Source organism: Camelus ferus, chromosome 19 (genome assembly GCF_009834535.1).
Source record: "Camelus ferus isolate YT-003-E chromosome 19, BCGSAC_Cfer_1.0, whole genome shotgun sequence".
Taxonomy (NCBI): domain Eukaryota; kingdom Metazoa; phylum Chordata; class Mammalia; order Artiodactyla; family Camelidae; genus Camelus; species Camelus ferus.
In genome coordinates this window covers 10902316-10924138 of record NC_045714.1, presented here as the reverse complement: position 1 = coordinate 10924138, position 21823 = coordinate 10902316, and the positions used below count along the sequence as shown (strand labels likewise).

The 21823-nt window shown below is 52.5% G+C and overlaps 1 protein-coding gene across 2 annotated transcripts in view; it reads left to right on the top strand.

Moving 5' to 3' along the window:
* The first annotated feature begins 20126 nt into the window (after window positions 1-20126).
* Window positions 20127-21823, top strand: part of PMEPA1 (prostate transmembrane protein, androgen induced 1) — a 56050-nt gene continuing 54353 nt past the window's right edge. The window contains exon 1 of one of the 2 annotated variants that reach the window (XM_006186130.3): window positions 20127-20252. Coding sequence is in view for 1 of the 2 variants with exons in the window: in XM_032461432.1 (XP_032317323.1) it covers window positions 21135-21243 (109 nt within the window). In the remaining variant the exon portion in view is untranslated. Of the gene's footprint in view, window positions 20253-20736; window positions 21244-21823 lie in introns of those variants that run through there. The other variant, XM_032461432.1, reaches the window with a different exon arrangement.

Sequence of the window (21823 nt, the reverse complement as noted above, 5' to 3'; positions counted from 1 at the left end):
CCACTCAACAGCACTCGTAGTGTGAGTCTATTTTTGCTTCAATATATATTTAAATATATATATTAAATATATATATATATCCCCATGTGTGCAAATACGCATAGAAATGAGATTGGAAGAAAACGCATCAAAATGTTAGAAGTAGTGTTTCTGGGCAGTGAGAATCTGGATTCTTTCCACTCTCTTTATGCTCCTTATAATTTTCTGTTTTCTCTATTTTGGGCCATGAGCACGGACTGCTTTTCTAATTGGGGGCGGTGGAGATGCAAAAGCCGATCTAGCACTCGGCACCGTGAAAAATGCACAACGGGCTTTCTGTACTTGGAGACCCGTCCAGGGCCCCGCTCTAGACCCACCGGTAGAAATCAAAGCCTCCTTTGTTCTTGCCGCGCTCGTTCTAGAGTCTGGAGGGACCCCTGTTTATTCAGCCATTCCCGTGGTGACAGTCAAGGGAGGGCGCGTCACTCCTGTGATCACTCGATGGCTCACGGCAAAGCCGTTGGGGTATGACTTCTGCGCTTCGTCACATTCCAAGAACCGTCTTGCCACCAGACTCACGCTACCCCCAGGTCTCCTCACGGTCTTTGAAGAAGCAAACGGCTGAGTCCTACGGCCACAAGGGGGTCATTTCTACCAAAAGCCAGGGGAGCTTGGAGGCTGATTCTTTTCCAGGTTCATACCCTGACCTCAGGTGAGACCACAGCCCCCGTCAAAACCACGACCTGAGCCAGTGAGATGGCGAAGCGGAGGCCAGCCAAGCCATGCCTGGACTCCTGACCCGCAGAAACTGTGCAGTAATGAATGGGGATTGTTAAGGAGAGTTGATTTACAATATTATATTAATTTCAGGTGTACAGCATTGTGATTCTGTATTTTTACAGATGACACGCCATTAAGTTATTATAAGATAGTGACTGCAGTTCTGTGTGGTACAGTATAGCCTTGTTACTTACCTGTTTCACACGTGGTAGTGTGAAACGGGGATTGGTCTGAGTGGCTGAGGTTATGGTAATTTGTTATGCCACAACAGGTAACTAAAACAAACTTATTATTAATTCGTTCGTCGGACTCAGCTCTGCTAGACAGGGTTGTTCAATTTAGCAAATAACAATACAGGATATCCAGTCCAGTTTGCATTTTGGTTCAGCGGTGAAGAGTTTGGCAGTGTAAGTCTGTCCTATGCAGTACTGGGGCCTATTATAAATTATTCACTGTTGAACTGAAACGCAAACGGACTAGGTGGCCTTTATTTCACTGGCGCCCCTCGGCCGACTCATCAGCAGGGGACTGGGCGAACCCTCACCTTCAGCTGGAAAGGCCCGCAGGACAAACCCAGGGGACACCTTGAGAACAAAACTCCAAGGCCAGTTAGTAAAGACAAGGACCATATCCCAAGTTCCTCTTTCGTAGCCCCAGATGTTCAGCACCAGATCACTGTCCCTAAACTGAAGCACCCCTGCATCTCAGCTCTCCTGGGGCACAACATACTTGGGACATGCCTCCAGGACTCCCGGCCAAGAACTGCGAGGGCTGGTGGCTTCAGACTTAATGCTCCCCTGTCTGGAGGAAACAAGCCACCCTCCACGCAGCGTGGCCGAGGGCTGGCCACTCTGCAGTTCCTGGTGCCAAGTTACAAAGGTAAGCAAGATAGAATCTTATCCCTCAGGGGGGTTGTGGTCCATTATGGGGCAAAGAGGCAGAGAGAAAGAAAGAAAGGAGAGAGGGAGGGAGGGAGGGAGGAAGAGAACGAAGGAAGGAAGGAAGAGAACGAAGGAAGGAAGGAGGGAGGCTGGACACAGGGAGGGAGAGAGGAAAGAGATTCAAAAATGCAAAACTGTTCATAGATGCATTATTCATAACGGCCAAATGCTGGAAAGAGCCCACACGTGCCTCCCCCAGAGGATGGGCAAACACACTGCGGTATATTCACACGTCGGAGGGCTACTCAGGACTAGAAAGGACAAACTGCCGAAGGAAGAACGAGGATGAATATTTCAATCATAAGGTCAAGTGAAGAAGTCAGATGCACAGAAAAGAACTCTAATGAAGCCCCGGAACCATCAGCTTCGTCTCTGTGTTAGGAGCAGGGTGGGGACCACTTTGAACGGGGGGCAGGACCCCAAAGGGGCACGGGGTTTCCGGGCTGCTGCTCCTGCTCCTCCACCTGGATGTTGGTTGCACGGGTATGTCCACTGCGAAAATTCACTCATCTGGTCATGTGGGATTTGTGCACTTTTCTGTATGTATGTCATATGTCAATAGATAATTCCCTTGTAAAAAAAAAAAGAGGTAGGTTTTATCAGCAGATGAATGGAGCTGGAGGTCTATCCCCACAACGGAATACTACCCAGAAATAAAAAGCCATGAACTATTGCTACACTCAGCAACATGCACAAACCTCAGGCTAATTCTGTTGAGTGAAAAGAGCCAGACCCAAAAAAGCACATACTGTATGATTCCATTTATATAAAACGCTAAAAAATGCAAAGTAATCTATGGTGACAGAAGCAGATCAGTGGCTGCTTTGTGGGAGGGGGCGAAAGAGATGACCAGGGGGCACAGGGAAACCTCGAGGAATGACAGAGATACTGGGTATCTGTGATTGTGACGATGGTGGGTACCATGGTCAAAACTGATCAAATCGCACTCTTCAAACACGTCGTTGGTCGTTTGTCAATAATGCCTCCATAAAGCTATTTTTTAAAACAGAGGCAGAACCCCAGGATTTGCCACTAGATGGGATGTGGTGGGGAGGGACAGGAGGGAGGTGTCAGAGGGATCCCTGACTCACAGGCCAAGGAAAGGGGGGAGAGGTGGAGCCCCCCCCGGACAGAGCTTTCTGGCCCCAAATGTCAACAGTGACAACACAGAGAAATTCTGATATGGAGGTAGACCTCCAGGGGGTTGAAATTCCGGACCTGCCGCTGTGGGGTGAGGAAAGGCAGCAGAGGGAGGCCTGGGCCAGATCACGCCTCCTTGGGAAGCTCACAGACAGACAGAGCGCGCACCTCCCCCACCCCAAAGGAACGGGCACATTGTCACGTGCCCCAAACACGTGTGCCTGACGGTTGCATGTCAGGAGAGTGTGTAAAATGATACACAGGGGTCTAAAAATAAATAAATAACTAGAGAAGCCCGAATTAGCCGTCTGATGGTTTTAGCACGGAGATTTGGTACAGCTTGCTCCAAGCATCCCGGTTTCCTAGGATACGTTGGCCACGCATTAGCTGTCTCAGGCCAAAAATAAAAGATTTGCAAGAAAGAAGCCATGGGACATTGTCGCTGCCACCACTGCTGTAAGGATCACTTGTCATTTTAAACACCAGATACCCTGGGCTTCCGGGACAGACAAGTGCTTCGTTCTCTCTTGGTCCTGACGGCAGGACAGTGCAGTGACTAAGGAGGTAGACTCTGCAGCCAGACGTGTCTGAATTCAAATTCGGACCCTAGTGGTCTCCAGGTGGCTTCAAGGATTTGACAACTCCCTGATCCTCCGAGAAGTCGCCTTCTCCGTTTGTCAAAAGGGAAGATGCTCCCACCTCCTAAGGCGGTACAGGGTGTTGGCACAGAGCCCAAAACCTGGGAGCCACTTCCATCACCCCCAGAGTAGCTGGACACAGGTGGCCAGCACGCAGCACATGGAAACAAGGCACCATTAGGCACGCTGTTGGCCCCCCCCCTAAGGAAACACATCCCTGGGCCGGCACCCTCCCATGCCCACCTGGCTGGAGCCGAGGGTGATGAGCCCTAGACAGGTCTGCACTCTCTCACCTGCCCACTCCACCTGCTTCTGCTCCCCCGACCCCAGAACTCAGACTCTTCCTGGGGAGCTGACACTGGCCTCACCTCTGATGCTCTACACACACTCTGGGCTGTACCCACAGCAAAAAAAAAAAAAAAAAAGAAAAAGAAAAAAAAGAGGAGTCACTGGCCCCTAAAGCAATGTTCTCAGCCTTGGCTGCTGGATCAGAACCTCTGGGAGCTCTCAGACGTCCCCAAGCCCAGGTCGCACCCTGGACCGTCGGCATCTGAGGCTGGCCCTGGACGTCAGAATTTGTAAAGCTTCCCAAGCAACTCCAAGGGGTGGTGGGAGCTGAGACCCCCTGTCCAGACCAGCGCTCGGCCAGCTGCTTTCTTAAAGCCTCGGAGAGTAAATATATTCAGTTGTGTGGGCTGTAAGATCTGTCACAAGTACTCACATCAGTAACAGGAAAGCCGCCCCAGATGAAACACAAGTGATGGGCGCGTCTGTGTTGCAATAAAACTTCACTTACGGACACAGAAGCCTGAAGTTCATGACGTTTTCATGTGCCAGGGAATGCCCTTTTTGGCTTTTTCCAAACCACTTAAAAATTGAAACACCACTCTCAGCCCAAACACAGATGGCGGGCTGGATATGGCCATGGGCTGCCGTTTGCCATCACTGGTCTAGAGGAACCGTATTGGATTTTTAACTCAAGCTATTTCATTGAGCATCTACGGTGCACCCAGCACCGAGCCAGACTTGGGGACACAGCAGGAAACACAACAAAGTCTTTCATTTACTAGCCAGGAGCACAGAGGCTGTCTTTGGCCATGAACCTGGGAGCACTGACCGGCCCTGTGGGCAGACACAGCGCGACTTCTACACTGACCAACTGAGACTGTCCCCAGAGGAACCAGATCCTCCAGGAAACAAAGGAAGTCCAGCCCACCTGCCCTCTAGACCCCCAAAAAACCAAAAAGGCCCCCAGAGGGGAGGGTATAGCTCAGTGGTAGAGTGGGTGTCTAGCATGCACAAGTTCCTGGGTTCAATCCCCAGTACCTCCGTTAAAGATTAAAAAGAAAAAAAAAAGACAAAAATCTAATTACTTTCCCAAAAATTTTTTTTAAATTTAAATTTTTAAAAAGGCCCCCAAATGGCAAACCAAGATAGCAGTTTGTTGGTTGGATCCTAGACATGGACTCACTAGACTAACAGGCAAAGCTGGGTCCCGCCAGAGGGTCCCACCCAGCTGCTCTGACCTCAGATAGCTGGTTCCCAACTCCCTATACAGGCTGTCCTGGTCACTTTGGACCCTGAGACATCACAAAAGGGGTTAAAGCAAATGGCACCCCCCACCATGGAAGAAGCCAGCAGCTCGGACATCTCTGACGCCAGTTTGCCTTCTAGGGAGGAGGCCCGAGTTCAGGTGACACACATCCATTCAACAGTTCCACTGGGCCTTCCCCATGCTGGCCGGGAAGTTGCGGTCACGCAGCGAACAAGCCAGACAAGTCCCTGCCTTCGCAGGGCTTACCGTTCGTGGGGCGAAGACATGAACGAGCAAACAAATACACACACAAATACTCAGAGGTTCTTGCTGGTGGCCAGAGGGATGAACAGGGTGAAGGGGGAGGACACAGCAGGAGGGGGCAGAAGGCTTCCCAGAGGAGGTGGCGTTTGAGCGGAGCCCTGAGTGACAAGGAGGAGCTGACTGTGAGACCATTCCTGGGAGAGGGAACAGCAAGAGCAAAGGCCCTGGGGTGGGCTGGGGGTTCACGTCCAAGGCCTTGCAGCTTTGGGTACCGAATGAGAAGCAGCAGGAGGAAATCAGACGGAGCAGGTGGCGGGTGGGGGGTGGGGCAGGTCACAGGCAGCCCGAGTGCCGTGCGCAGGGGTGCAGACTTAGTAGAGATGCAAGAGGAAGCGTCCAAAGATTGCAACAGCCTCCCCCAGGGGACTTCTCACCTGGTGCACCTGACTGTCTTGGGCTGATCGGGGGCCCCATCTGTCTCAGAGATTCAACCTGAGGCGACCCTGATGTGTATTTCAGTGGGAGAAAGGTGAACTTCCTGTGTGGGGGCAACACGTTAGTAATTTCAGATTGCTCTGTCAGGCTTTGGGTGAAGAAAAAGGGGTAAGATTTAAAAGCTGGTCCAGAATGGGCATTTGCATTTTTGTCCGTTTCCCTGACAACGTCTGCTCTCAGAGGCACAAGCAGAGTCCAGGGGACTGGGAAATCCTTTCTGGTCACCAGACCACAGGTTGCGTGAGGTCAGAGACTGCAGCTGTCCTGCCCAGAACCAAATCAGCAGAGGCCCGGACACGGCTGACAAACAGGATGAAGGAACAGTAAAATTATGGTAGACACTGTGGCTGGACTGGCATTCGTGGAAGAAAACTTAGAGACGTTTTTTCTAACACCTTTTCCAGGAAAGGGGGCCCTGAATTAAGTATGTACACTCACTGCACCTAACGTCCCGTTTCAGAAACTGAAGACTGTAACTCCCAGATGGTACCTGGTTGAATAGTGTCCCCAAACTCAGGTTCAACATTCACGTCCAGAATGTGAACATATCTGGAAATAGGGTTTTTTCAGATGTCATTAGCTAAGATGAGGTCTTACTGGATTAGGGAGGGCCCTATATCCAAGGACTGGTGTCCTTATAAGAAAGCCATGTGAAGACAAAAGAGATGGGAGTGACACCTATAAGCCAATGACACCAAGGATGGCCGGCAGCCACCAGACGCTGGGAGAGACGCCTGGAACATAGCCTCCCTCAGAGTTCCCAGAATCAACCCTGCTCACACCCTAATTTTGGACTTCTGGCCTCCAAAATCATGAGAAAATAAATTCGTTGTTTTCAGCCCCAAAAAGACAAGGAACACTGAGCGTGGTGCACTCGGGATGCCCGTGACCTGCCCTGCCACCTGCCCTGTCTGATTTCCTCCTGCTGCTTCTCATTCAGTACCGAAAGCTACAAGGCCTTGGATGCGAGCCACCCAGCCCACCCCAGGGCCTTTGCTCTTGCTGTTCCCTCTGCCAGGAATGGTCTTCTCACATCAGCTCCTTCTTGTCACTCAGCGCTCAGCTCAAACGTCACCTCCTCTGGGAAGCCTTCCGCCCCTTCTGCATCTCCCTCACCATCACCCACAGTGGCTGCTGAACCGGGGAGCCGAGGGGTCCAGATATTGGAAAAGCAGAGTTCCAAACCTCCTGTGTTCATTTCCTGAGGCTTCCCTAGCAAATTATCACAAAACTAAAACAACAGACATTCCTTCTCTCATAGCTCTGGAGGCCAGAAATCTGAAATCAGTATCGCAGGGTTGATGTTAAAGTGTCTCAGGGCCACGCTCTCTCCAGAGCCTCCAGAGGAATCTGTTCCTGCCTCTTCTGGCTCCTGGTGGCTGTCTCTATGCCACAGCTTGTGTCCGAATCACTCCAGTCTTGGCCTCTGAAGTCACATGCCTTCTTTGTGTGTCAACTCTCCCTCTGCCTCTTGGGACACCTGTGATTGCACTGGGCCCACCGGGATAACCCAGGCCAATCGCCCCATCTCAAGATCCTTAATCAGTGACATCTACAAAAAGTGGATGGACAGGCGTTGAGATTTTCTACACAGTGCGTGGGCTGGCTCCCCCAATCCAATGGTGATCCTGGAATCTCCCCCACCCAGCAACATTCTGGAACAGGTCTGTGAGAGGCCCTGCCCCGAGGGCCCAGAAAAGAGAAGTGTGATTCCTGGGAGCTGCCAAAAGTCTACTTGGAATAAAGGTCATTTCCCATTTCCATCAGGTGACCCAGCGGGTAGGCTGGGGCGATGCTCTCCGGCCAGGGTGGGGAAGTCGGTGAAGCAGGGGGAGGTACTGGGGACGAGGAGGTAAGCTAAGCCTGAGGCCCTTGCCCCCAGGGCACGGCACCTACTCGACTCTCACCTCCTATGGTCCGATCTACTGACTTATCAGGAAGAGCCAGAAATGCGGATTGGTTCACGTGAAATATTCTCATTATTAAACAAGCAATCAATTTAAAAAATTTAAAGCGCTCTGTAGATCAAGCAAGACACAGCTGATGGGTGGCCAGTTCCCAATGTCTGCTGTTGACAGAATCTATCAGAACCTAGCCAACATCTAGAAAGGTTTTCTCTGGAGCAGGATGGAACGAAGGTAACAGCTGAGGCTCTGGGGACAGATGGACTCAGGTTCAAACCCATCCTTTACCAGCTGTGGAACCTCGGGCAAATTACAACCTCCAAGCTTCAGTCTCATCTATAAAACGGGGACGGGGACATTCACAGTGAGATGCTCCAGGTACAAAGCCCCCAGCACAGAGGCTCTCACACTATGAGGTTCGTGTGTCATTATTGTTGTTGTGTTCCTCAGATGCGTTCTTTTTCATATTTTAATCATTCACACGTTCGGCTGCAACTTAAAATCATTGTGTCCATTTAACACCTGTTCTGCCTCCCTCCTAAAGTTGTTTTTAAATACGCTGTGTGACTTTAAATAAAGATGGATGCCTTCCTGTTCAAGGTGAGGAAGTTAAGGACATGAAGATGATCACGTTGGGAGAGGTTAGTCCAAGACCCGAGACCCAGGTGGGGAGGGAAGTGTTCAGGAGGAAGCACTCAACTGTCCTGCTGAGAGTTTCATCAGTCACTTAGATGGAGTCCATGCTTGTGAAGTTTGCAAGTGACCCTGAGGGGGAGGGCGAGCTCCGGGGCCAGCGTGTGAAAGTCCAGGGTTCAAGGTCTCAGTGGTGGTCAGGGAGGAACAGTCAGTGTGAGTCCCGGCGCTCGGCTTCCTTGGGTCAGTTCCAGAAGTCAAGCGTGATCCCACCAGCACGGCTGCAATGAGATGAGTGGCACTTCTGGGTGTTGGTGAGGGTGTGAAACACCAGCAAGGCGCACGTGACTGCTGGCGGGCGTGCACATTGGTACAGCCACCTCAGGAGACTGGCGATATTGCCCGAAGCCAAACACAGGCTTACCTCTGACCCACATCCCCGCTCCTGGCAGTGACCCCAGGATAATGAGCTCCCGTGTGTGGCGAGCTCGCCGAGCCGAGCCGATTCCGGAATGCCCAGGGCAGCCCTGTCTGCAACGGAACCAAAGTGAACAGGAGGATCAACAGGGAGACTGCGGTGACTGCTACAGAGCAAGGAAAAGGGACAAACCTCTCTCACAGCAACGAGGGTGAGGCGCCCAGATGTACCAGTGAGTGAAAAAGTCAGACACAAAAGAGCACATACTGGAATGCAAAAAAAAAAAAAAAAAAAACAAGACACAAATGAACTTATCTACAAAACAGAAACAGACTCACATAGAAAACAAATTTATGGTTACCAGGGGGAAAGGGGGAGGAAGGGATAAATTGGGAGTCTGAGATTTGCAGATACTACTATACATAAAATAAACAACAGGTTTCTTCTGTGGAGCACAAAGAACTGTATTCAATATCTTGTAGAAACCTAGAATGAAAAAGAACATGAAAAGGAGCATGTGTATGTACATCTATGACTAAACATGAGGCTATATGCCAGAAATTGATACATTACAAACTGACTATACTTCAATAAAAAAATAATAAAATAAAATAAAAGCACGTACTATCGGATCCTGCTTCTATGAAGTTCGAGAACAGGGGAAGCAAATCCACGGTGAAGGGAGTCAGAGTGGTGGTTACCTCTGCAAGAAGAGGGGCTGGATAGGAACCGGGGAGGGACTAGAGGGAACTTTCTAGACCAGTGGCAACGTTCTCTCTCGATCTGGGTGGTGGTTACGCAGGTGTACACAGCATAACCCAACATCCAGCTGGAGACTTCGGACTCGTGCACTTCACTCTGGGTACACACTCTATCACAACAACAGACAAAAAGGAGAGGGAGAGGGAGAGCCCCAGGCTGGCTGGCAGGTGGCAGGGCAGGATCTGCGAACCAGGCCTCCCCAAGGAGACGGAGACCACGCCTGCAGGTGTCTTTCCCTGGGCCCAGCTGGAAACTCTCCTCACTCCGTCCTGGTGCAGGCAGACCCCAGCCGGCCACGTGCAGATCCAGAAGACACTGCCAGGCTGGGGGCCACCAGTGGGAACAGGGCCTGCTCCATTGCGGGGCGGGGGGGATGGCATCTGCAGTCACATAGGACTCTGCCCTCTGAAGGGGCTCTGAGCCCTGCTGCTGTCAGCTTGACAGTCTTACTAATTTTCGAACCAGAAGCCCCACATTTTTAGTTTGCACTGGGCTCCCCAAATTAGGTAGCAGGCCTTGAATGGGAAACCGTCGTATGTGGCTGGGTCCTCAACTTCGGAAGGGCTGTTCTTGGACAGAGAAGCACAGGCATGCTGCCGGGAGCACGAAGTGACGGAGTCAGAAAGCAACCGGACCTCAGCTTGATGTCCGGAAGAACCTCCTGCCAGCGACAGTGCCTCACAGAGAAAGATCAGCAGCCCGTGTAATGAGTGCCTACTGTGTGCCAAGCATCTTCCCTACACCCTATGACCCCTCACAGAGACCTTGCAGGGAGAGACCACTGCTGTCCTCCTCGTGCAGAGGAGGGAACCGGAACCAAAGCAGGTTTTTACGGCCAAGCATCACTCGGCTGGTTAGCAGTGAAGCTGGGCTTTGAATCCAGGTTTGACTGAGTCAGAGTTGGCATCCACCACCAGAGTTTTCAGATATTCCAGCCGAGGGCTGCACCACATCAGGAGCCAGCGGAGAGCCTTTCTGCTTTGGGAGGTGCAGGAATCCAGGGTGCAAGGTGGAGACGGCTGGGATTCTAAACACCGTCAGGAGGCCACGTAAAGAATGCCAGGGTACCCACCTGAGTGTCAGCCCCGAGGAGGCTGGTCTCCGGATGCCTGGCTCCCCTTGGGGGCTTCCTTCATGGTTAGACTAGGGGACGAAGACCCTCAGGTGCTGGCGGGGACACATGAATAAAGGTAGAAATGTGTGATGCAATAGGGAGGGGTGGGGACTGAGGCAACTTAGGTTAAAAAGTTTAGAAAAAAATTTAAACATCAGGCAGGCAAAACCTAAAACACTTCTGCAGGCTGTCCATAGGTCAGCAGAAGGTGGCTGGTTTAGATTGTCAGCCCCATGAGGGCAGGGAAGGATCTGTCAGGCTCATCAACATAGCCCCTGGGCTGGGCACGTCCCCCCCCGCCCCCCGCAGGCACTCTGTTTAACCCTCCCTGACCTCTGCTGCCCAGCAGAGCTGGGCGATGGAGTGGGTGGCAGGACCCCAGTTCACTGGCTATGCCTCGCCAACTGGATTCTTACTCCCTACCTTTTCTCTCAATTCCCAAAAGCATAGGGCTCATTTATGAGAATTTTCTTAGAAAAGATAGACAAGTACTGGATAAAATATCAGGATAGTGCAGACGTCAAGACCAAGGCCTCTTGAATCCTGCTCCACCAGACCTAGCTGCAGGATCTCAGAACAGTCACCTGGCCTCCCTCTGCCTCCATTTCCACATCTATAAAATGGGAATAATAATGGTACTTAACTTGCTTCTTGTGACTTTCAAATTAGGGAAGATTTGCAATTTTGTAATGATTAAGTTAAGACATGTCATTTGGTGACTATTAAATTACATGATACATGGAAAGTGCCCAGAACACCTTGCACACAGTAGGTATTCAATCAATACTAGCCAGTTCTTTACTGCATAAACAGCTACCTTTTATCAAACCTACTAAGGGGCAAGCATTGCGCTAAAAACTGGTCTTTTTTTTTTTTAAGTTCATTTGTATCTTTTTAAACTTTTTATTATATTTTTTAATAGAGGTACTGACGATTGAACCCAGGACCTCCTGCGTGCTAAGCAGCACTCTAGCACTAAGCTATTTCCGTTCAGTCCCTGCTCTCTAAAATAGTTATTCTGCAAGCACATACTGAACATAAATTATGAGGCCGACACTTCACAAGGCACACGGTATCTCCCCCCAACACTCACTCTCCTGCGAAGCTCACATTGTTGTAGGGGAGATAGAGTGAGCGCTGTAGAGCAGAGGAGGGTGGAGGGAATGGTAAGTTACAGAAGCATGGATTCTCGGTGTGTCTCCCGTGGGTTCCACCTTATCCCATCAGGCCCTGCCTGGCACACAGCAGATGCTAGTAACCACCAGTGCAATGGATGAATGCCACTGGATACTCACAAGACCCTACATGGTGCCTGCTGTACAAACAGGTGCGGAGAGGCTGTGAGGCTAAGCAGCTGGCCTAGGCCGTAGGAGGCATGCAGCAGGATGGCTCCCACACACACCTTTCCCAAGAAGAGGACTCTCCCCGCAAAGGCGCAGCCACCCCAACCTCCGCCGCAGCCGCAGCCGCCCCGCCCTTCCTCCACCACGTGGATTTAAAACCCACGCCGGAGCCGGGCTCCTGCCCCTCTTCTGCTATTGGGCGAGGCCATCCACACTTGTGTCCAATCGAATGACTGCTCCCAGAATGCGAACTTGGGATTGGTTCACCCGCTGTGTCATTTTGAGCTGTTTCTGACGTAAGCAGTGTCTGGCACCCCCGCCTCTTTGGCGTCTTTACTGAGGTTAAAGGAGCCATAGGGGAGAAGAGGAGAGTGTTACTTCTGAGACATTTTGAAGCCACCTTTAAAAAAATTTTTTTAAATTAACGTTCATTGTAAAAAACAAAATAACAACAAACAACGAAGAGGCATGTAAATTTCATTTAATCCATTACACAAAACTAACCACTTAACATTTTGGCACGTATCATTTCAGTCTTTTTTCTAATAATATAATTTTATTAGTACCAAATTAGGGTCGGTTCTGAAGCCTAATTTAAGATTTGCTTTATAAGGGCTTCTCTCTGTATCAACAAATGACCTTTGAAATGTTAACAGTTGCATTATCTTTGACCTTCTTTATTCAACCCATCTCCTGTTTTTCCTTAATTTCATTGAATTTTGCTTTTCCAAGTGAAAATAGGGTCAGTATTCTTGTCCTTAATAATCAGTTCTTTGCTTATGTCCTTAAAATACGTTGTAGAAACAGAACTAGAGAGTGAGGATACTGATCCTTTAAGGCCTGAGACACACTGCAAAATTGTCTTGCATTCATTCATTCAGCAGATACTTACTGAGCAATTATACGTGCCAGTCTGGCTGTGTGGCTTTAGCCTACCCACAATTGTGGATACAACACAGAACTAGGCAGGCATAGCCCATGCCTCTTTCAAAGATGCAGCGCCAATTTCATCACCTCTGAAGCCAGCTCCTGGACAGAGGTCCCAAGCCTATATCTGAGAACAGGGCTCCCTGTGCAGAGGGGAGGCGGTTGTATCTCCAGCTCTGACAGAGGGGCTGCAGGTGGAAAGCACAGGGCAACTTCCGGGTCCCACACCTTGTGGGGACTGTTGGGGCATCACGATGCCCTATTCCTCTGGATTCCAATGGTTCCTGTCTGGTGTTCTGGAGGCCCTGAGGTCACCTGAGCATCTGCTCCTGAGACCAGACACTGAGGACACACAGGGTGCAGTCCAGCCAGAGACGCTGGACGAAACGACTCACAAATTCACTTACAAATGAGAGTTTGGGCCAACTTCTCCAAAGGGAAGAAAGGGATTCTACGTTTCATTTGTTTGGTGTGGGACTGGAAGCTCCAGCAGCACAGAGCATGCAATTATAACAATAATTCACTCTTTTCAAGAGTCTGTTCCTGGCCAGGCCCTATGCTGGGTGCCGAACAGGAGTTTTCCCATTTAACTCTCTCAGTAGCACTCTGACTAAGGCCCCTTATGATCTCTGTTCTAAAAATGAGGAGACTGAGGCCTGGAGTCATTAATTAATTTTCCTAATCAGGGCCACACGGAAGTGGTGGCCTGCAAGACACGGAAGCAACATAAATGTCCATCGACAGATGACTGGATAGAGAAAATATGGTCTATAGAGATAACCCATGCAATACTACTCCACCATAAAAAGAAATGAAATAATGCCATTTGCAGCAACATGGATGGACCTAGAGATGATCACACTAATTGAAGTAAGTCAGTTAGAGAAAGACAAATATCATGTGATATCTCTTATATGTGGAATCTGAAAAAATGATACAAATGAACGTATTTACAAAACAGAAACAGACTCACAGACGTAGAAAACAAACTTATGGTTACCAGAGGGGAAGGGGGAGGCGGGATAAATCAGGTGTTTGGGATCAGCAGCTACACACTACTGTATATAAAACAGATAAACAACAAGGACCTACGGTATAGCACAGGGAACTGTATTCAGTGGCTTGCAGTAACCTGTAATGGAAAAGAATTTATATAGATAGATTATAACTGAATCACTATGCTCGACACCAGAAACTAATACAACATTATAAATCAAGTATGCTTCAATGAAAAATAAATGTTAAAAAAAAAAAAGAAAGAAGTGGTGGCCTATACTTGTGTGACCTCAGTTTTTGGCATGCAGAATTTAGGTGTTTGGGGAATGAATCAATCAGTGATTGAGCCCCTAGAGAGTAAAGTCAGTAAAAGCAAAGCCTGTCTTTGCTGCGGTGGCTGAGTACCCTGGAGTTCGATGTCCACGTGGCCTGCCATATGGAACAATTTTTGTGTACCAAGCGTGGTGCCTGTCACTGGCCCAGCGCAGCCAGGCGGACATAGCCCTCCCTGCACCCACTGGGACAAGCCTGGCCTGTACCCTTAGATCCCTTCCTTCTTCTCCAGGACCCCCTCCAAACCTAGCAGCAGAGTGCCGCCACCAAGCCTGGAACAAAAGCCTTTTATGCCACCCAGAATCACACCATTACCTTATCCATCACTCCTGACAACAGTGAAATGTATCGTTCACGAGGCCAGAGACACAGAACACATCTGCTCCGGTATTCCTGGGCCATGAAATCAGCTTGAATGACAGTTCTTTCTGAAAGTGTTTCAGCCCTGAGTTGAACATCTGGAATCTTCCAAACCCCTCTCAGGCTCAGCCTGTGGTAGGAAGGTCTGTAAACTAAGCTATTTAAGGTAACCAGAGACCCTGCGTGCGAGGCCTGGGCCAGGAGTCGGGAGCAGGATGCTGGCTCAGCTCTGCCTTTCACCAGCAGCTTGACCTTGGCCAGGTTACGACCCTGCATGGGCCTCAGTTTACTCATCTGTCAGAAGACAGGATTCGGCTCCTATGTTTCCTTCTGTCTTTTCCTTCCGCCCACCACTCATCTCCCTGCCCAAGTTCCAAAGCCCTGTCTTCTCTGTAGAAACCAGTTCCCTCCTGGGAATGAGCAGCTGGACAGGAGAGGAGGAGGTGATGCCCCTGCTGGCATCTGGGACTAGTTCTGCAGGGCTCCTTTAGCTTGTTGTTGGAGTGCTCAGCCATGTGACATTTGTCCAGAAGCTAAGCTCCTGCATCAGCACCTCAACACATAGGACACAGTCAACGAAACACACAACACAGGCACCTGCACACACAACACACACCTACCTCCCACAGCACAAGTATGCACCCCACGCATATGTGCAACACATACTTGTACCCACAACACACACATGGGCGCACACACATACATTCCTCGCATCTTTATGGTTACAACTTGTGGCTCTGGTTCGGGGACCAGGCAAGCACTGTACTTCTCGGTAGGCACTGCCCAGGTTCCTGGCTTCCAGATACTTAGTTAGAAGCTTGTCATTAGCTGGCACAAGAAGACCGGGAAAAAAGAGTGTACAGGGGCGGAGAGAGAGAGTAAGCCGGGAAGACAGAACTGTCGGCCGTCAGGACCGTATTCCTAAGTGTGACTTACCTGTTTACGTGTGTGGATGTCACTCATTTAATCCACAGAGGTTTGCCAAGCGGCCGCTGCACGCCAGACCCTGACTAATGCATTCACCGGGGAGCAGGGACGACAAGACACACTGCCCTGTCTCCCTGGAGTCGCCACTCAAGTGGAGACTGACAGTGAACCCGCAAACACGTGTCTGATGCTCCCGGTCACTGCGAAGAGGCCTTGAACCACTCCCCCAGCCCCACCTGTGAAATACCATTCCTGCCCCTGGGTAGGGGAGATGTGGCTTCAGCAAGGTGACGCAGATTGCCAAGGTCACCCACGTGGGATTCCGGCAACAAGCGCCTGGAGGTGCCTCTCTTGAATGTGGTCCTCACCCTCTCCCCTCCCTGGTTCATTTCCACCCCGACCCTCCTTGCAGAGGTCAGCTGCTTTTAGCCTTTGAAAGTGAGGTTTTATGGATGAAAACCACCAAGCAGGGGGGCAGATGGTGGAGCTGGGGAAGCTCCCAGGGAGCACAGGGAACCATGTCACCCGAGTCCAGTGGGGAAGGCAGGGTGGACCCGGGCAGAGGTAGTGAGGATGGAGCAGGGGAGCAGAAAACACCATTTGCTGAGGTCAGCCCATGGGACCTGGGGCTAAAATTCCTGCATTCACAACCCACTCCACCTTACTCATGGGTCTCTGAGCCTCAGTGTCCCCATCTTTCAAATGGAAATAATATTAACTTGGACCTCAAGGGGCTGTGGTGTGACTCCGGTGAGTTGAGCTCCCTGTGGAATCCCGATGCGTGTTTGTTGAATGATTAAATGGAAGAATATGACATCTGTAGAAGGAGCCCTAACACACAGGCAGTGTCCAGTAAACGTTCATTTTTACAGTGTTTAAAAGCAAAACAAGACCAAAAAATAATAAAAACACAAAGTCCAAAGATGCTAACTTGGGAGCGTCGACAGGCCCATTAAACCACTGGCAGGACTGGAGCTGGGGTAGGGGGGGAGGTGACTCAGCTGGAAGGGGTTTCTTATGGCGGTGAGTCTGGAGGAGAGCTAGGCCAACTGCTTCAGGCCGCGGGAGGCTGCTTCTGAAAAGGCAGCTCTGTCCCGCGGGCCTCGGGGTGGCAGGAGGTGAGGGGGTAGGGCTAGACCTCAGAGGCCCAGATCTGCCTTGTCCCCACTGCCCGCTGTCCAAGCAGGCCCCAGCGGGCACAGTCAGGACATGGCCAGCCACCCTCGGCCACAGCCAAAACCCATGCTGGCTTCCCTGGTCCCTGACTGGCTCCCAGTGAGCGCCTGGCACCTGAGCAGGACCCACTGCTGGATTTGCAGGGCCCATCGTTCAAAAGTTATCAATTATGAAGAATTTCAAGATGGTGACAATAGAACATCAGACTAAGTGCGAGGCCCTCCCGAGTGAGGCGCCCGCCTGGATTCTACACCCGTGAAGCTGGCCACACAGGGAGCCCAGCCCAGGAGGGCTGCGCCGTCGGGAGCGAGGCCTTTTACAGGCTTGGACCACATCGTTTCTATCTAAAGATCCCCCAGCTGCAGATCCAACCCCTGCTCAGGCTCAGGGCAGACGGGAGCACGTGCTGTCTGGAGGCCCTGAAAGTCCTGTGCCCAGCGGTCGTCTGGGGACACACATCCATTTCACAATCCCATGACCTGTAACCGGGTTGGGAAATGTGTTCCAAGTCCCAGATTCCCCTTAGTTCCCCTTCCACCAAGGGCTTTGGCCTGGGCACCTGCTGCCCCCAGCCTAAGACTCCCTCCCTGCTGTCTCACCTCCCCAGAGAGGCCACTTGACCCCTTGGGCTCCAGCCGCATCCAAGTCAGATCCCTTCGTTTGTTTCAGCTCTTGGCCCTCTGAAACCATCGCCTGGACTTAGATGTTTATACACCTGTCATCTGTCTCACCTGCAGGAGTGTGAGCCCCAGGAGGGCTAGGGTTTGTGCCTGGCCCTAGGAAGATGCTCAGTAGAGATGAGTTGAATGAAATGCCACCTCCTCGCAGTGGGCCTCCCTGATAACCAGCCCAGCCTCCAGCTCATCATGACTGTGTCTGAAGTTTAGCTGCAGGTTTGCACGCATGTCTGTAGTCTCTCCTGCCGGCTCCCCTGAGATGCCACATGAGGGTGGGTAGTTTGTTTTGGTTGTTGCCCTGTGCCCAGTACTCAGCACAGAGCCTGGCACTGAATAGGAACATAGTATTTACTGACGGAAGGAAGGAAACATCTTCCCCTGACTTTCGGCCTCCTTCATGGACTCAGTCTGGCCCAGCAGAGGTCCACCCCCCAGTACCTCCACTCCCAACAGACTGAGCTCTCCTACCGTGGCCCATATCACCTCTTCCTGTGCCTCACCTGACAATGAGCTCTGTTCCTGTCATCACTGAATTCCCAGCACCACGTGGGGTCGTGCCTGGCACACACCGGGTTGGCAGATTTAGCAAATAAAAATACAAGACATCCAGTTAAATTTAAATTTCAGGTAAGCCACACATTAATTTTTAGTATAAGTGTGGCCCAAATGTTGCACAATACGAGAAATTGTTCATGGTTTATCTGACAGTCACATTTGTCCGACAACCCTAGGCGCACGTGAAGCCTCCCATGAGTGTGGGCAGTCAGGTGTATGCTTCTTCCAAAACAACTTTGTCCTTTCCTGCTACCCACTCAGCCAGGGGCCTTGCTGTTACACGAAGCCTTTCCGATTGTCAATACCCTCATCTGTAAAACGGAAAATAGTGTGAAGCCGGTTTCTCCCCTCCCTGGGTTCCAGGAGGACTAAATAGCCTGGCTGCTAACACATACTCAGCACTCAGTGTGTACTTCCAAGACACTGCCTCCTTCACCCCCTCCCAGTCACCCCAGGCAAAGGCACCGTTAGCATCCCTCATTTATAGAGAAGGAAACTGAGGTTGGAGAGGGGAAGGTATTCATCAAGGTTACATGCCTGTGTCCCACTCATCTTTGGAGGTACAGCTGCCACCACCTACCTGACACCCCACATTAAGCCTCCAGGCAGAACCAACTTTGGAACCAGGGCGGAGACCACTCACTAGTTTCAGGTGCCACCATCAAAACAGTGGGGTCACAATGTGGGTGCTCATTGCATGTGGCCAGTGTTGTCCCAGACAGAGCAACCAGAGGTCAACGTTGTGGGTAGTTCTGGCTTTTTTTTTTTAATCCACTGAATTAACTGGTTATTTTAGCCTGCAGGTGGTTTAACCTGGATTGTGTAAACGCTGCCTCATTTCCAAGACAATCAATCTGTGTGATTCTTGCTACCAAACCAGCCAGATCAGTTGCAAGAGACTTTAGGAGGGCAGTGCTGCCGCTGACCCCCTGAATTCCCGGCACTCGGGGCTAGAGCTCAGTGGAAGTTTGCTGACTGAATGAATGAAAGAATGGCTGAAACGAGGGGCCGTGATGGTGGTCTCCTTTGACCTGGGAGATAGTGGGACTCACGGTCATCCCCAGGCCCAGCCAATGTTCCCAGGGCCCCACAAGGAATGTTCAGGACTCTCCTCCAGCTTTTTCTCCAAGCTACAGAGGCTAAACTACAGCAAGACCTTCCACCCTTCCATGGACCTGCTGGTGAGATGGTCCCCTCTAAGGTAGGGGCTGAGACTGTCCAGCCCACGGCAGAGGCACCCTCCAGTGTAAGCCCTGAGCGTTTCCCCCTTTCCTGGACCCTAGACTTGGGCTCTGTGCCAGGCCTGGCCCTGAGTTCCAAGGGTGAGGTTCTCTTTCCAAGCAAATGATGGTCAGTGCCTTTGAACCTCCCTCTGTGTTTAGAGGCGCCTTGGCTCCTTCACCAGTCAATCACCCCTGAGCTTGAACCCTCCAGGAAAAGTTTCTGACCCCCCCTCCTAAGACAGCAAGAGGCATCACTGTGCCAGGTTCAGGAAGCGGACTCACCACTTCCTGGGCTGGCTTTCTCTGAGTTCTGCAAAATTTTGCTCAGGTTCCAATCTATAAAAGGAAATACCAATAACTTTTAAACCCTTTTGTCTCCTCTGAATGCAAAAGTAGTCTCTACTCATTACTAAAACTCCAGGCATTACAGGGATATGTGGGTATTTAAAGAATTACAAATATATGGGGGGGGGGTAGAAAACCCCAAGGACCTGGGTTCAGCTCAGACTCCATCCTGTGACCCTAAGCAAGAGACCTCCCAGCCCCGTTTCAGTGTCTGTAAAATGGGGATAATAATATTCCTGCCTCTCAGAGGAGGTGTCAGATTGTGTTCGTGTTTGGTAAGTTGCTGGCACGCGGTAAGTGCGTGCTTGTTAAATAAATAGAAATTTAGGGCAGGGTCTGGAACACATCGAATTGCTGAGAGGATAGAGATGTACCAGGGAGGGGGGCCTCTTACGTAATATTTTAATATCTTTTTAATTCCAGGAGAATGTGTTCTTGTAGCACTTGTGTAATTAAAACTTGAAATAAAAGTCCACCCCCGCACTTCCTCCCCCATCTTCAGAACTCCGGAGCCGCGCTCCCCACAGCTGGTGGCCCCTAGGGCTGCAGACATGGGGTGTGGATTTGCCCCGGGCCCCGCCGGCTGGGACGTTGCTTGTCCCCGACACGTATTTACATGACAAGGGCTCCCGGGCGTCTCTCGGAGCTGTCCGGGGCGTGTCTACGGGAGTCCCAGTTTTCCCCAGTCGATCTCCTCTAGGTCGGGTTAAAGTGCGCGGGGGGGCGCAGTGGACTTGGGGCCTCTCGGGGCTAAAGATCTGGAGTTGGGGAGTTTCCTGCGAAATCAGGTAATGGGTGATCTGGAGGACTCCCCTCTTCACTAATTTCCCCTGCCCCGAGTCCCGGGGACCTCGTGCTCCTTTGTTGGGGGTGGGGGTAAGGACGAGCTTCCCCCAAACCCAGGTCAAGGACCCTCGGGGCCAGGTTTGGGGGGGGACGTACCCGCAACGCGCGGGGTGCGGCCAGGACCCATTCCAGCTCCCCTGGGCCTCGTCGATACTAGGCACAGCTTCCAAACCGACCCCCGTAGGGGAGGGGACGCTGCGCCCTTCTTCAGCCGCGCGGGTCCCGGGTCTACGCGGGCTGCCTTCCTCTGGCCCTTTAAGAGCCCGCCCCCTTCCCCGTCACCCCGCCCCGCGGTCCGGGGAGGGGGTGCGGGGGAACCTCGGCGGGGATTGGCGCAGCGCGCGCCCCCTCCCCGGCCCCCGCGCGGTGGGAACCGGCAGCCCCGTCTAGCGCTGACGTCAGACCGTCTGCCTGCCTCCGACCGCGGTCTCGGAGCGAAACCCGATCTCCTTGGACTTGAATGAGGAGGAGGAGGCGGCGGCGGCGGCGGAGGCGCTCGGCTGGGGGAAGCCAGCAGCAGAGGCTCAGCCCCGGCGGCAGCGCGCGCCCCGGCTGCCAGCCCATTTCCCGGACGCCACCCGCAGACACTGCCGACGCCCCCGGGGCTGCGGAGGGGCAGCCGGGGGGCGCAGGGGAGCGCGGCCCCGAGCACTGAGTCCCGCGGCGCCCCGGGAACTTGGCGGCGCCCTGAGCCCGGCGAGCCGGGGCGCGCCTTCCCCGCCCCGCTCCTCCTGCATGCGGGGCCCGAGCGCCGGGCGCCGGCCGGAGCCCCCCCCGGCCGCCCCCGAGCCCTCTGCGCCCCGCGCCGCGCCGCCGCGCCGTCCATGCACCGCTTGATGGGGGTCAACAGCACCGCCGCCGCCGCCGCCGGGCAGCCCAATGTCTCCTGCACGTGCAACTGCAAACGCTCTTTGTTCCAGAGCATGGAGATCAGTGAGTGACCCCGCGCCCCCCTCCCGGGAGGCCCCGTCGGGCTCGGACCGCGAGTGGAGACGCAACTGCGGGCTGGGACCCGGGCCGTGCGCGCCCCCTCGGCCGTGCGCCCTGCGCCCCGGCTGCGCCCGCCGCGCCCCGGGCGCGCCCTCCCGGCTCGCGGCAGCTGGCGGCCGGCCCGGCTTTGTCCCGCGGCGCTGCGAGCCTGGCACGGCCCCCGCTGCCCGCGCCCCGCCCGCCGGGACTCGGACCCGGGGCCGAGCGACGCGGAGGGCGACGGGGCGACGGGCGCGGGAGGACTGGGGCGGGTGGATCCGTGAAGTTTCCATTTTATTTCCCTAAGGGGCAGTCGCGATGGAGCAATTAGGCCGGCTCTTTATCAACTTTGGCTTGGGGGCAGGGGGAGGGTGTCGGGCGTGTGAGACACTGTCTGGCCTGCGCGGTGTCTGGGGCTCCGGGTGTGTGTCTGGAGTGTGCGTGGCGCTGTGGGTTTCAGTCTGTGAGTGAATTTCCGTGCGTCTGTGGAGTGTGCGTGTCTGTATGTCTCTGTCTGGGTCTCCGCGTTCCTCTCCTTGTGTCT